At 54.9% G+C, this 12,670-nt stretch overlaps 5 protein-coding genes across 5 annotated transcripts; 3 read left to right on the top strand and 2 right to left on the bottom strand.

The window, feature by feature from the left end:
• Positions 1 to 941: 941 nt before the first annotated feature.
• On the top strand, positions 942 to 1,488 carry CkaCkLH20_07305 (uncharacterized protein; the record flags this gene model as incomplete). The annotated part of the gene is made up of 2 exons (XM_038890022.1): positions 942 to 1,132; positions 1,182 to 1,488. 2 exons carry the CDS (start codon positions 942 to 944, stop codon positions 1,486 to 1,488), a joined length of 498 nt encoding a protein of 165 aa, XP_038744500.1.
• Positions 1,489 to 3,557: 2,069 nt separating this feature from the next.
• CkaCkLH20_07304 (RNA 3 -terminal phosphate cyclase) lies at positions 3,558 to 4,893 on the top strand (the record flags this gene model as incomplete). The annotated part of the gene is made up of 2 exons (XM_038890021.1): positions 3,558 to 3,717; positions 3,794 to 4,893. The coding sequence occupies 2 exons, from the start codon at positions 3,558 to 3,560 to the stop codon at positions 4,891 to 4,893; spliced, it is 1,260 nt and encodes a 419-aa protein (XP_038744499.1).
• A 154-nt stretch (positions 4,894 to 5,047) lies between these two features.
• CkaCkLH20_07303 (uncharacterized protein) lies at positions 5,048 to 6,682 on the bottom strand (the record flags this gene model as incomplete). Its single annotated transcript, XM_038890020.1, has 2 exons — positions 5,048 to 6,098; positions 6,153 to 6,682. The coding sequence occupies 2 exons, from the start codon at positions 6,680 to 6,682 to the stop codon at positions 5,048 to 5,050; spliced, it is 1,581 nt and encodes a 526-aa protein (XP_038744498.1).
• A 2,866-nt stretch (positions 6,683 to 9,548) lies between these two features.
• CkaCkLH20_07302 (uncharacterized protein) lies at positions 9,549 to 11,152 on the top strand (the record flags this gene model as incomplete). Its single annotated transcript, XM_038890019.1, has 2 exons — positions 9,549 to 9,775; positions 9,868 to 11,152. The coding sequence occupies 2 exons, from the start codon at positions 9,549 to 9,551 to the stop codon at positions 11,150 to 11,152; spliced, it is 1,512 nt and encodes a 503-aa protein (XP_038744497.1).
• Positions 11,153 to 11,507: 355 nt separating this feature from the next.
• CkaCkLH20_07301 (ribonucleotide reductase inhibitor) lies at positions 11,508 to 12,278 on the bottom strand (the record flags this gene model as incomplete). Its single annotated transcript, XM_038890018.1, has 1 exon — positions 11,508 to 12,278. One exon carries the CDS (start codon positions 12,276 to 12,278, stop codon positions 11,508 to 11,510), a length of 771 nt encoding a protein of 256 aa, XP_038744496.1.
• Positions 12,279 to 12,670: the final 392 nt, after the last annotated feature.

The following is a 12,670-nucleotide window of genomic DNA, read 5'->3' as shown; positions in this document are numbered from 1 at the left end:
CTTCGGCCCAGGCTGCTCGCCAGGCTTTCATCGCTGCTCCGTTCTCCGTTTCTCTGACCGAGCTCTCCCTCTCGGTAGCCGCTTTCGCTCACCGTCGTTTGGGGGCAGTGAGCTGTCAGCCTCGAGGCTAAAGGTTCTTGACGTGGCGCTGTCGTCTGGCGCAGCCCCCAAGAACTGCGCCTTGGTTTGTTTTCCATCTTCAGTTCTCACCTCGTCCTGGTCCGAGCTATTCCTCTTTCCCTCGCCGGTCCAGCTGTGACTAAGGTCGAGCTTTCTGTAGCGCAAGTCGTGCCGAGAGCACTGGCGTGCTCCCCTACCATCTGATGATGACAGGTCAACAAGTGACTGGCCACCTAGAGTCCACTTAGTCGAAAGGCAGCCGGCGAACCACCGTTCACACCGTCGTCGTATATGGCGAACCACGTCGGAGAGCTCCGTTCGTCGCCGTCGGTGACGCGTGACTGGGCTCCCGGGCTTCCTGGCCCCTCGTCTAGGGCAAGTGCTAGGTATTTAGTGCTGCTTCGATGGACCGGCTTTGGCTGAGACGGCTTCTGACTGCGCCCGGCGGGGCCTTGCCGCGCAACCGCGCGTCTCTTCTGTGAGCGATACTGTACCATGTAGGTACGACGAGGTTAGACGTCAGGCACCTCAGCTCATGGCCTGTGCTGAAGTGTAATAACTGCGCCGCCCAGCCTGCCATGGCAGACTAGTCCTAGGACTGGTGGTTGCCTAAGGTAAGTCCTTCAGGTTGTGACTCTTCGTTCAGGGGTCGTTGACTGCTTTCTCTTTTTCAGATAAAGCGTGACCATTCTCCCGAATACCTCGAACATCTCCCGACACCAAAGCATACTTTGCCAACTGAGAGTTCCATGGAAAGAATCAACAGAACCAGCGACAAGAAATCCGAACGGAACTCAACGTCAAAGTCAAAGTCGAACGATATGGGTTCCGAGAAAAGAGACAAGAACCGGTCTGGCTCCTCGTCTGGGGAGCGTCGCCAGCAGAAAAAGGCGTCCAAAGCCCAACAGCCCGATCCAACGACCTTCTATGCGGCCAGCGGGCAAAGCCCTCCAGCCGAGTACCCTGATGAGGATGACTCTCAGCAGTCTGAGCCCGGAAGCTTTCTGAATGGGTAAGCCAACCATGACAGCCGTGTTGGAGTCGGTACTGACATGTTGAAGCCCTGCTGCCCATGCAGCCAAGGACCGCCGTAAGAAGGCGGAAGAACATCGAAAGAGAGGCAAATACGCTCGCGACCACCCTGGTGTAGTGTACACAGGCTCTCGACCTCGCACTATCGTCCAAGCCGATTATATCGACGAGTTTGATAAGGCATATCATCAGGGACATGGGCCTCCAGTGGGTCGAGCGTATCCATCAAATCCACAATATGCCCAACACGTCGACCTGAGTTCGGACGAGGGCAGCCACGGGGGATACGGAACCACGACGTACTACAATCACTCCAGTGACAATCGGTACCATTAGTCGACGAATCTTTTTGTTGATGTGGGCTTTCCCTTGCCTTGCTGGTGGGTTGCCTTATGATAAACTTCTTGCTAGTCTCCGCTAATATCGACCTAGGGATACACTGTCAGCATCAGTTTGTTACGATAACGTGTTATGGATACCCACCTGTTGGACGACGTCCATGTCGGCATTCCTTGTTGCATTTAGACGGCGGCGGCATATCACCACCCTAGACGCATGACCATTCCGCAAGAGCAGGTCAAATGAATCTTATCAAAACATTGTAAAAAGAGAAAAATGTGAAAAAAGGATGGTTTGTTTTCATTTCTCTCGTCGTCAGAAAGACTTTGGTAAAGCTGGGATGGCGCTCGGGAGATTGACTTGGAGCATGTGACGGGGATCCGCGGGTTTTGAGTTCGTGCGAAACGCCTGTTTTCTCTCCGTTGCTGATATGACCGTAGTATTTTAATAGATTTCTTTTGTCGCATCTGAGGACGACGTTGCATTAGGTGATGTGTGCGGCATACCCCCGATTTATGTTGTTGTCCAAGGCTTCGTTCGAGGCTCACGCATGCAGCCGTTGTTGGCATCGAATACTGAGGCTTCGCGTCAAATGAATGGCTCGTCGAGAGGGGGCGTTGTTGTGTTCCCGTGTCTAGGCAGCCCGCTAGGATGACTGGTAGGAAAACCAACCTGTGCCATGCAGCAATCGAAAAGTGTTATCGAATCAACCCCCAGGGCAGCTGGCAACACTGGCTCTTATCAACGCCGCTCTAACGGCCGTTCCACAGCAGAGCCACAGTCTGAGGCCGCCACGGAGTCGCCTCTTCCACTGCATCGGCGCTCGTCGCCAGAAGAGCCATGCAAGTCCGACGAGGCTTGCCGGGTTGGAGGTCGAGACCGACTCAACGTTGACCGAGGCCGAGGGCCTCCGGCCTTCCGGGGCTGTGCGGGTGGCGGAACGGCGCGTCAGACCGAATCAACTGATTGAGACCCGGGTGTAGCGGGCGATCTTTGGCGGGATACAGCGGATCGACCGACCCTTCGTGCATGGCGGCGAGGACGAGACCCTGAATTGCAGCTGAGTATGGAAGAGTGCCGCTGTTTGATTGGTTCAACAGCAAGTGGGTGCATACTCAGTGTGGGGGATGTCTCGGCATTGCTGGGACTTTGAACAACGGCTGGAGTCCTCCGAGGCGAAGTCATGCCCCAAAACACCTTCGATAAAATAGAGAGAGTAAAATTCATGGAAGAAGTTTTATCAAGAAAGAAGAAAACAGGGGAAGTGACGTTGAAATTGGAAGAGGGTCAATGCGGAAAGAGCGGGATGAGCCGGAAAGTCTGTTTGCAGTAGATGAACATGGAAGGAACGCTAGGACAAAAGAAAATCTGCCACAATGCAACTACCCTTTGGAAACGTCACTCGACGGCTTCCATCGAGAATACCAATTTTACATGACGAAATTTGGGGGAAGGGGAAGGTCTCCTTATAATCCCCATCCCGGCGCTGACTCCCGCCCTCGACGGTGACCTGACTAGCAGACCACTAAGCACCTGATGGATGCTGAGTGCGTGCACAGCCTAGAATCCTCGAAGCAACGACGAATCCTCGCCGCTGCGCCTGACTCCCTGTAGGCAACTCCAAAACTAATTGTTGGTCGTGGTATTTGCTACTCGATTTGGAGTCACTCGCCTTGACAGACTAAGAACCTGTATGTGAAGAAGGATGGACGGGATGGACAGGCGAGGCCACCGGGGTGACTAACACCACGCAGGGGCCTCCGCAGAAATAGGCTGCCAACCAACCAACCACCTCGCCCTCGCCTGCCGTATGAGTCTTCAGCCAAAACCAAATCAAGCAGTCGTCAAAGACGATGGTTCCTTGCATTCTTCTAAATACGATCAGATCCCCATACTTGTCGGGCATTCCAGGTCTTGCTTCGCCCGTCAGCCGCCAAACGGTTTCGCCGGCCTGTCTCACCTCTTACACGGGCTTATATCGGTCCAAGACCAATCATTCACCATCTCATCCTCAGCTACATAGACGCCTTGATTATCACGGCTTTTCCACGACCTCAGCTGCACAAATGCCTTCTTCCAAACCCATCGAAATAGACGGCCGAACAGGCGAAGGAGGAGGACAAGTCGTGCGAGTCGCCGTCGCCTTGGCAGCGGTGACCTCCCAACCGATTCGCATTACCAAAGTCCGTGGCAACAGGCCCACGCGTGCAGGGGGAAAGGGCGGTGGTACGCGCAACATATTACCCAACACTCAGCCTCAAAGAGGCAATCCAAAGTCCCATCTCAGCTTACGCATCCCCAGGTCTCAAAGCCCAGCACGTCACCGCCATCAGGTGGCTCGCAGAGGCCACCGAAGCCGACGTGGAAGGTCTCGAGATCGGCAGCAAGACGCTCACCTTCGCGCCGCGGATCCCGCCGTCGGCCGCCTTGAGCAACAAGAGCAGGTCGTTAAAGATCGCGGCAGACACCGGCGCCGCAAGTACGTTGCTGATTCTCCAGGCGATCCTGCCCTTCCTCCTGTATACCGCCGATGAAGCGGAGAACCCCACGTCCGTGGATCTCGAGATCACGGGCGGCACGAACGTGGATATGTCCCTGAGCTACGAGTACCTCGATCAAGTTCTCCTGCCCAGACTCCAGGATGTCTTTGGCATCAAGGTGGACAGGCAGTTGAAGAAGCGTGGCTGGAGTCTTGGCCCGCAGAGCAGGGGGTCGATGTGCTTGACCATACACCCCCTCAAACGAGGTCAAAGCCTACGGGTTCTCAACCCCACGACGACTCGCGATGCGTCTGACTTCGAGGTCAGATACGTCGACGTCTCGATGATTGTACCGTCACACATGCACGCAGACCTCCAAGACGCCCTTACGAAAGACATCTCAGAGCTCTTGCCATCCGCAGAAATCACCTTCAAGATCGTCGAGGACTCCGGCAGCGACGCGCGTATCTACGCCCTCCTCGTAGCCCGCTCCGCCACAAATCTGCGCTGGGGCCGCGACATCCTCATGTCCACACCGAGAAAGGGCAAGCAAAAAGAGGACATCGCATCGCTCGTCTCGAGAAGAGTGGTCAGAGACCTCGCCAAGGAACTCTCCATCCGCGACTCAACGTGCGACGAGTTCCTCCAAGACCAACTCGTCATATTCCAAGCCCTGGCCGAGGGGCGTACCTCGTTCCCACGGAATGCCGAGGCGGAGGTTGGTGACGTGGAGGTCTTGCAGCAAAACGTGGCGCAGCTGGGCCTCGGAGAGAGGATGAGGAAAGACAGGACTGACAAGCCATTCGGCCATGGCAGCTTGCACTCACAGACGGCGAGATGGGTCACGTCTGAGATTCTGCCGGCGGTGGAGTGGTACAACAAGGGTGCGATATGCAAAGGCGTTGGAACGAGCTTCAGTTAAAGGACAAGATACCACGGCCAATACCCGTGTCATTCAGCAAATTCGACAATTCAGCTCCCAACTCCTAGCCTAAATGAGACCATATGCGCCTGCGTTCTGTTTGAAACCACTGCCAAGAACCCGTGAGTTGCCAGCTCTTACGCGGCGTCTCTCACTATTGGGTTGACCACTTTCCCTCCGCAATATCAGCGGGGCAACATTTCCACGAGCACCCTCTCCGTAGGAACGGCACAGCACCATCGTTCTCCTCCAACAGGTCGGTCCAAGGTCGTGCCTTCAGGAAGTTTTCACCGTCCCTCTGGGTCTTCTCAACCGTACAGACCTGCCACCACTCCAGCCATTGCGCCGTCGGCACCACGAAAGGCTTCTTGCACGCGAAGCACACCGTACCTCCCGCCGCCTTCACATTAGCGGCATGCTCTAAAAGCCGACTAAGATGGTCCAGCTGGGGAGGAAGGTACTCCGGCAGTTCGCTGAGGTCGGAGCTGCCGTAGGCGCTGCGAAGCGCCTTCTCCATCAAGCTGGGGACACGACTTCCTCGGGCATCTAAGGTGCTTCTTCCCGCCGCTTTCGACTGCGATGGAGCTGAGCAAGGTGGCGTGACCAGTGACGAATTCTCAGCGCTTTCGTGACGTTCCGTCGGTACCACAACTGCCTCAGGGTCCAGGACGAACTCTGACCAGGTAACTCTCCTCGTGTCCATATACTGAACCGGAGACCGTGCGAAGTACCTCGCCGCGATCCCATTCGATGCCAGCGTCCCACTCTCGAACAGCTCCTTTTCCACTGAGCCGTCGGCGCCAAAGTCTCCCAAGTCGCTCAGACGCGGCAGGTCAGTTGTCCGAAAGAACTGGTTGCCCTGAAGAAGCAACTCTCCTAGGGCTGAAGAGGAGGTCATCAAGTCAAGCACTTCGGCGGGAAGGCATCTGAGCAGATTCTGCGCTAGGTTCAATGTCCTCAGCTTGCGCATCTTGCCGATCGCTGGAGGCAGCTCTCGAAGCCTACATCCACGCAGCGAGAGCACGGTCACGTGCTCTAGGTCGAAGATGGCGCCAGGGACCCGAAGTAACGGGTTACGGTACAGGTATAGCTTCAAATCCGGGTCCTTGTGCTCGAAAGGCACTCCCTCGGCGACGACAGGGATGCAAATGAACTCGGACAAGAGTCGAATTGTCGCATCCGACAGTGTCTTTAAGCCCATGTTTCTGGCAAGTGTTAGAGGCGTTCTTGACATCGCAAATTAGTGCGACACAACTTACGAGAGATCGATGCTCTCATCCCCTTCGTCCATAAATGTCCGAATCTTTTCCCGCGCCTCCTGCTCCATCGCAGAGACATCATTGCGGCGACGAGGAGTCGGGGGCATGATGTTCAGCTGGGGCAGCCTCGCCTGGGTCGGTATGTCGGGCATCATGATGCTCTCGTCTCCATCGGTGCTGTCGCTGCCCATGAAGACACCACTATCCATGTCGCGCCTGAAAGCCCTCCGCTTGCCCCTCAACGCCGGTCGCGGCTCTCCAGTCGCGGAGTCCGATGACGCAACGGGTTGCTGCTCGTACCAGGCTCCGACATAGCGCTTCTTCCGTCGACCCTCGACGTAGTTATCCAGACCGGGGTCGTCATCGCTGGAGAAGACGGCAGGATCGCTGGAGTTGGAGTAGGAAGCGGGCCCTGTCGAGGGGTTCCTCAAGTGGTATCTGCGCTTCTTGGGATTATTGCTGAAGCGCTCGGTTTGCGCGTTCCAGGTGATGGAGGGAAGGAGGCGTGGGAGGGCGGGTTCGTCGGCCATCTCGAAGATTAGGAGGAGAGAGAAAAGGTGGAAGGAGGGGGAATTGAAATTGTGCGCATGGAGAGGTCTAAGTGAAGCTCCCCCCCAGCGCCCGCGGCCGGAGTGGGACACGGCCAGGCGCGTCAGGTGGGGGCTTCGACGCGTTCGGCCAGGGGTTCTTAGTGCCAGGGGAGGATTGCAGGGGCTGTACGCACCCGATCTCCGAACCAAGCTCCGAGCATCCCTTCCACTATCCGAGTATTTCAAGATGGAGAGCTTTGAGAGCCCAACTTTGTCCAGTCTGGCCGTCTTGATCGTTGATGGGTTTACAGGTTTGTTTACATGCGTTCTGACGCGCTTTGCTTCCCCGAAAATGAACAGGCAGCGCTTCGGCAGCTATCCGGAAACGGCTAGCGGGGTACGCGGGGAATCGAGGAACCCCTGTCGTGGACTGTCGTCACCTCAACTATCCATCCAGCTGTTGTTCCATGGAATCGACATAACTATGAGAACCTTGACCATTCATTTCCATTGCGAACTCTAAACGTGTCATTTTGAGTGATACACATTCTCCCACTGTGTTGAATGTTGAATCTCTGAGTTATAAGATGTTGCTCTTGCGAGGTAATCATACCTTGTGACATCACCTAACAGAAAAGGTCGTAATCCGTGATGAAAATATTTAAAGAAATTGAAGATAGATGAAGAGAATCAAGAGAATTAAATGGAGAGACGGGAGCAAAGTGATATAAAAAGAAAGGGGATAAAAGAACAAAAAATGAAGAAGAAAAAACTAAGTAACTAGCAAAAGTTCAGGTTGAAATCACCAAGTAACAAACCCCGTGAAAACATCAAGATCTTCTATAAGTCTGCGTTTTTTACCTAGTTATCTTACCTCTAGGCTGAACGGCGCTGGGAAGTGTCTCCTCAGCTGGTGACAGATAGGAAGAGTTCCTGGTCCAGAAAGGAAGCGTATCTGTCAAGGCAGGATGAAAAAAAGAAAACGAAACAAAAGTTCGGGTTCCAGCTTCGAGGCTCGAACCGTATGAAAATCCAGACAAGTGTCGGTTTTCTACCTATGTGTGTTACCGCTAGGCTAGACGGCGCCGGGAGGTTGTCTCCTCGGCTGGTGAAGGGAAGGGGGGGTTTCTGGTCTATTGAGGAAGGGCGTGGGCAATCTGTTCAGAAAGGTGATGCTTAAGCTTTGACTGTCACCTTGAAAGTGATGTGTTACCCTGGATGAGTTGTGAGATCCAGAGGGTCGCTGAACTTAGAATCTTGGTGGCAATACGGAGATATCTTCAGCAAACTTACGGCGTTTCGAGGGCTGTATTTTGACCTTGAGCAACTTGCTCCAATATTAAGTTCATTGTCCAGCTACGCATGATTCCCAGCCCAAGTTCACGTACAGAATGATACGGCGCCATTGTATCGTACAGGCATCACCCAAACATCAAGAATGGCACATATTTTGCAGCTGTTGACAACATAGTTCTCATTAGAAGGCCTTTGCTCTGATCCTATGTTGGATAACGTAATGACACATCACTTTCTCATTAGTCTGATATAGCCTTGAAGCCCATTTGCTTCTCACGTTGTGCTGTTCACCTTGTGCGGAATGCGGTCAAGTCTGGAGAGCAATTTCAACTCCAAGCTGCGACTCAATACCAACCCCTCACAGTTCCAACCCTACACGTAGCAGTCAGCGCATATAGTCAGCGCATACAAAACGCAAGAACTGCAGGTTACGCAATAAACCAAACGGTTACGTTGCTGCTATGATGTATCGCCTGCTTCACTGAGGCAGTGAGAACCGACAACTTGGAGTCACGAGCAAAGACAACCGGTTGCATTGGAACTACGTTCCATAAACCAATTTCAATAGAGATCTTTCTGCTATAAGGCCCGTATCTTCAATGTTTGCTTCCTTTGCAGTACCGCAGCAAGGCTGCTTCGCTGCAGCCTGCACTGAAGCAAAGAAACATGAAAGTTGGAAAATGCATTCAACCGCAGAAGCACTTTCCATACAAGTAAGCGAGCGATTTTTTTAGAGTTGGATACCGTTATATGTTACACATCCTGCTGGCTAATGTACATGTATGCATTCTAGATGGAAAGAAGTTGTCGTTGAGTTATGACATCCGTTTCAGGACGCGTTGACAGGAAGAGACTGCGCAAATAATTCCCTAAGCAAAAAGCTGAAATGAAAAGACACGTGCTTATTATCACTATTGACAGGCTTTGGAACGTATTTAGCAGGCGTGGGTGGCTGGGTAATTATTTTCATATGGTTTTTCCACCTTTTAATTAAAAGACGAAAGTTAAAACTGAAAGGGTGAGGTTCGAAAACAGCATCATACTTCACTACTAGGTTTTTACCAACATAATACCCAAGATATTCCATAAAGAATAATAAGACAATTTAGAAGCCATGCACTTTCAACACAGCGCAAGGGGAAACGAGAATCCGTCCTACGCATGCTAGAACATAATACTCCGTTAGAGGCCGGATTGCCAAATGACAACATTCGAAGCTCTCAATGTGGAATCCGATACGTAGAACAATCAGTAAAGCTCCAAAGACCAACCGAGGTTCAATGATTACTCTCGAGTCGGCACGAAAGCCTTCCATCTAGCAACATGTCGTCAAACTCCGGCTCGGTGAAGCATCGCCCGTCCCATTGCGTAGCTTCGGTGAGCGGCCTCAACGGCGCCGGGACCCACTAAATAAGGCCAAATTGTCTCCACTAAAAAGTTGCCCGGGGAGCTGCACGCGCAGCAGTGCATCCAGCATCCAGCGTCAGCAGCTGGGCCAGCGCGAAATTTCGCGACTCAACATCCCAATCCAACTTCACATCTCCCGACCAAAAGTCATTCCAAGCCCACGATGGCTACCAAACGCACCGCCACGGACAGCGACATGGAGCCCGCGCCCAAACGCAACAAGAAGCCCAACAACCACAAGTCGCGCGACCATCAGAACGCCCACATCGACCCGACATGGGGACAGAAATACGTCTTCTCCGCCTCCGAGAGCGCGACCACCGTCCCCGTCGATTCGGAGCTCGATTTCGAGGACGACGCCGACGCCATGGCGTACCTCAGGTCCGTAAGGTGAGTCGATTCAAAACCTTTTCAAAGCTTCTCCACGTGCTGAACTCCGTGCAGTGTTGTTGTGCAGAGACGCTGATGTGGTGAGTATGTAGGACCCAGGCAAACGGCATCCCGCACCTCCTCGTCGCGCCCAAGATCCCGATCGGACCTCAGCTACCCCAGGACTTTCAGAACATCAAAAGGGAGGACGACGAGGACGTTGAAAATGGCGAGGACGCGGAGGAGGACCGCGAGATTTACTCCTCGGGTCAGGGTGATTTTAGGGGATACTATCACGACGGCGCATACACTGCCCGCCCGGCAGCTTGGGACGAGGAACCTGCCCGAGACGCTTACGACGAAGGTGAACTGCAAGACGACGAGGACGGATACTACGACCCGAACGAGGACGACCCGACGGCTCTATACGAGGCCTACTTCGCCTCCATCCTCTCCCGCTTCCACAAGCTGCGCGCAACCCTACACACAAAACCTCCCGCGTCCGCCGTCGCCGCGCTTCCCAAGACACACGGCCACTACGTCGGCGCCTTCGGCCCCAAATCATCCACCTTCTCCATCTGGTCCGTCCGCCTACGCACGTCGGACCCCCTGCCGGCGCAGGTCGCGAGCATGGACAAGGACGGCGTGCTCCGGGTGGTGCGGGTCTTGCTCGGCGGCAAGTTCCTGCGGAGGGGATACGACCTCACGGAGAGGACGAGCCGGTGGCTCTGGGCGCTGCTGGCGAGGCTGCCGGAGAGGGGGGAGCTGAACCACGCGGAGATCGGCTGGGTGAGGGACCTCGGGCGGCGGGCGGTGCTGATGATGCAGAGCCTTGCGGACATGGCGAGGTTGAGGGACGCGTTGGAGGGGGAGGGGATGGATTTGGGTGTCCACGACGCCGTTGACGAGAGCTCTGACGACGAGGACGTCATGAGGGAGATGGAGGTCGACGAGAAGGACGGGGAGGCGTCGGCCCCTGAGAAGAGTACAGAGCAGACACCCCAGTCTGCGCAGAGCGAGGCGAAGGATCCCGTCGAGCCGAAGATGCAAGCTGATGAGGGCGAAGTCGAAGATGGAGAGGTCGACGACGATCAAAAGTCGGAACCGATGGATGTCTCGGAAGACGGCGAGGTAGACGAGGGCGAAGTCCCGGAGCAACCCGCCCCTGCTGAGACGCTGGAGGAAGCGCGGGCTCGCTTGCTCGCGCAGCTAGAGACGACGACTGCGGAGGTGCCGGCCGAGGTTGTGGAGGTTGAGGATGATGAGAAGCGTATGTCGGATCAGCTTCGCGCGAGGATGAACATGCGGGCTACGCTCAACATGATCCTGACCGTTGCGGGTGAGTTTTACGGACAGAGGGACCTTCTCGAGTTCCGAGATCCGTTCACAGGTATGTAGAATCACGGCGTGTGAGATAAGCAGTGTAAGGGTAAGTGTACAATTTCAGGCCTGTTGAGCCTCCCAAAAGTAGCATGCTAGCCTATGATATCAATACAAATGGTGGTGGCAGAATGCCTCCAATCTAATGGCATAGCAGAGTCCACCCATAACCTCCAAGGGGTCCCTCTTGATTCCAGAAAGAGACAATCGCTGCAGACGTCCTCAGAGCAGCTCTTGCCGAGTACAAATGCAATCATCCCGTGAAACTTCCAAAATAAACTCCGCGCCTACGCCTATGACTGCAGCAAGAAACATCCTACACCAATCTGCTTTTCCTCCTTCGTCACGTCAACCTCGACCACCACCTCTTCATCTACGCATCGCTCATATCGGTATCGGGGGTGACGAGAAAATCGGCATCCTCGAAATCGTCGTCGACCACATTCTCCTGGCCCATAGGCTTGCCGCGGCGGCTCTTCCTCGGCACCGCAAGGGTCCTCGCGTTCGCCCAGCCAGAGGGCGCCAGGCTGCGTGGGCTCACCTCGCCCTCCATCCACGCGCTGCGATCCACCCACATCTGCACGGGCTCATCGCTGTCGTCGCGGTCATCGAAGATGCGCTTGCGGCTGCGTCCGTCGCCGGTGGTCTCGACGCTATCCATGCTATCGACACTCTCGACGCTCTCCTGGGAGCTGCTCAGGCCGGGCATGTCGTCCAGGCCCGGGACCTCGGCGTCGTCGGAGTCATTGTCCTCTGTCACAGGCTGAGAGGAGAGACCGCCAATTTTATTGATGCCGCAGAAGGGCATGAGCTCGCGCTGGGAGGAGGCGGCACTGCGTTGCTTGCGGGAGGTGGTCGACGGGGTTGTCCGGACGACGGTGGGGGCGGAGGCAGATTCGCTCCACAGCTTGAAGCTGCTGTAGGTGCCCGTCTTGTAACCCTCGGGCACGGACTTGCGGATGCGCATGCCGACGGAAAGGAGGTTGGACTGGACCTCCGATGGGATGTTGTTGGTCTCGGCCGGAGTCGGCGAGGGACCTGCCGGAGCTGGGCCGGGGCGGGTAGTAAAGAAGGAGGTGATTTGACGTTGAGAAGGGTCGACTGAGGCGCCGGCGAAAGGACGCTTCGTTCGTGGGGCCGACATTGTAGTACAGCGGATGGGGAGGTTGAAGGACCAAGCCACGGTTACGAATAGGGTCGTTGATTATTGACGATGTCGTTGGACTTGTGAGTGAGTCCCTAGCGGCTAGCGTTGAGCTGGGGAAGCAAGCTAAGATCGTGAGATGCGGATGGGTGGTTGGTAGAGTGGAGAGTGTCTTTCAGTCGGACAGCTTAAAAAAACGACGGTCGCTGTAGAAACAATCGCAAACGGGATCTGAGTATGACGCAAACGTGTTCGGAAGCGAGAAAGAGGGGAGATTTGTCGTTGAGAAAAAGGAGAGTGGGCGAGGTTGGGGTGCGGTAGGTGGGTGGGAGGAGATTAAGTTGATAGGGGAGGTACAAGAGTGCCCTAGGAGATGACGACCGTGGGGTGGA

Source organism: Colletotrichum karsti (assembly GCF_011947395.1).
Source record: "Colletotrichum karsti strain CkLH20 chromosome Unknown Scaffold23, whole genome shotgun sequence".
Taxonomy (NCBI): Eukaryota; Fungi; Ascomycota; class Sordariomycetes; order Glomerellales; family Glomerellaceae; genus Colletotrichum; species Colletotrichum karsti.
The sequence above is the reverse complement of the archived record's forward strand: the minus strand, read 5'-3'. Positions and strand labels throughout refer to the sequence as shown.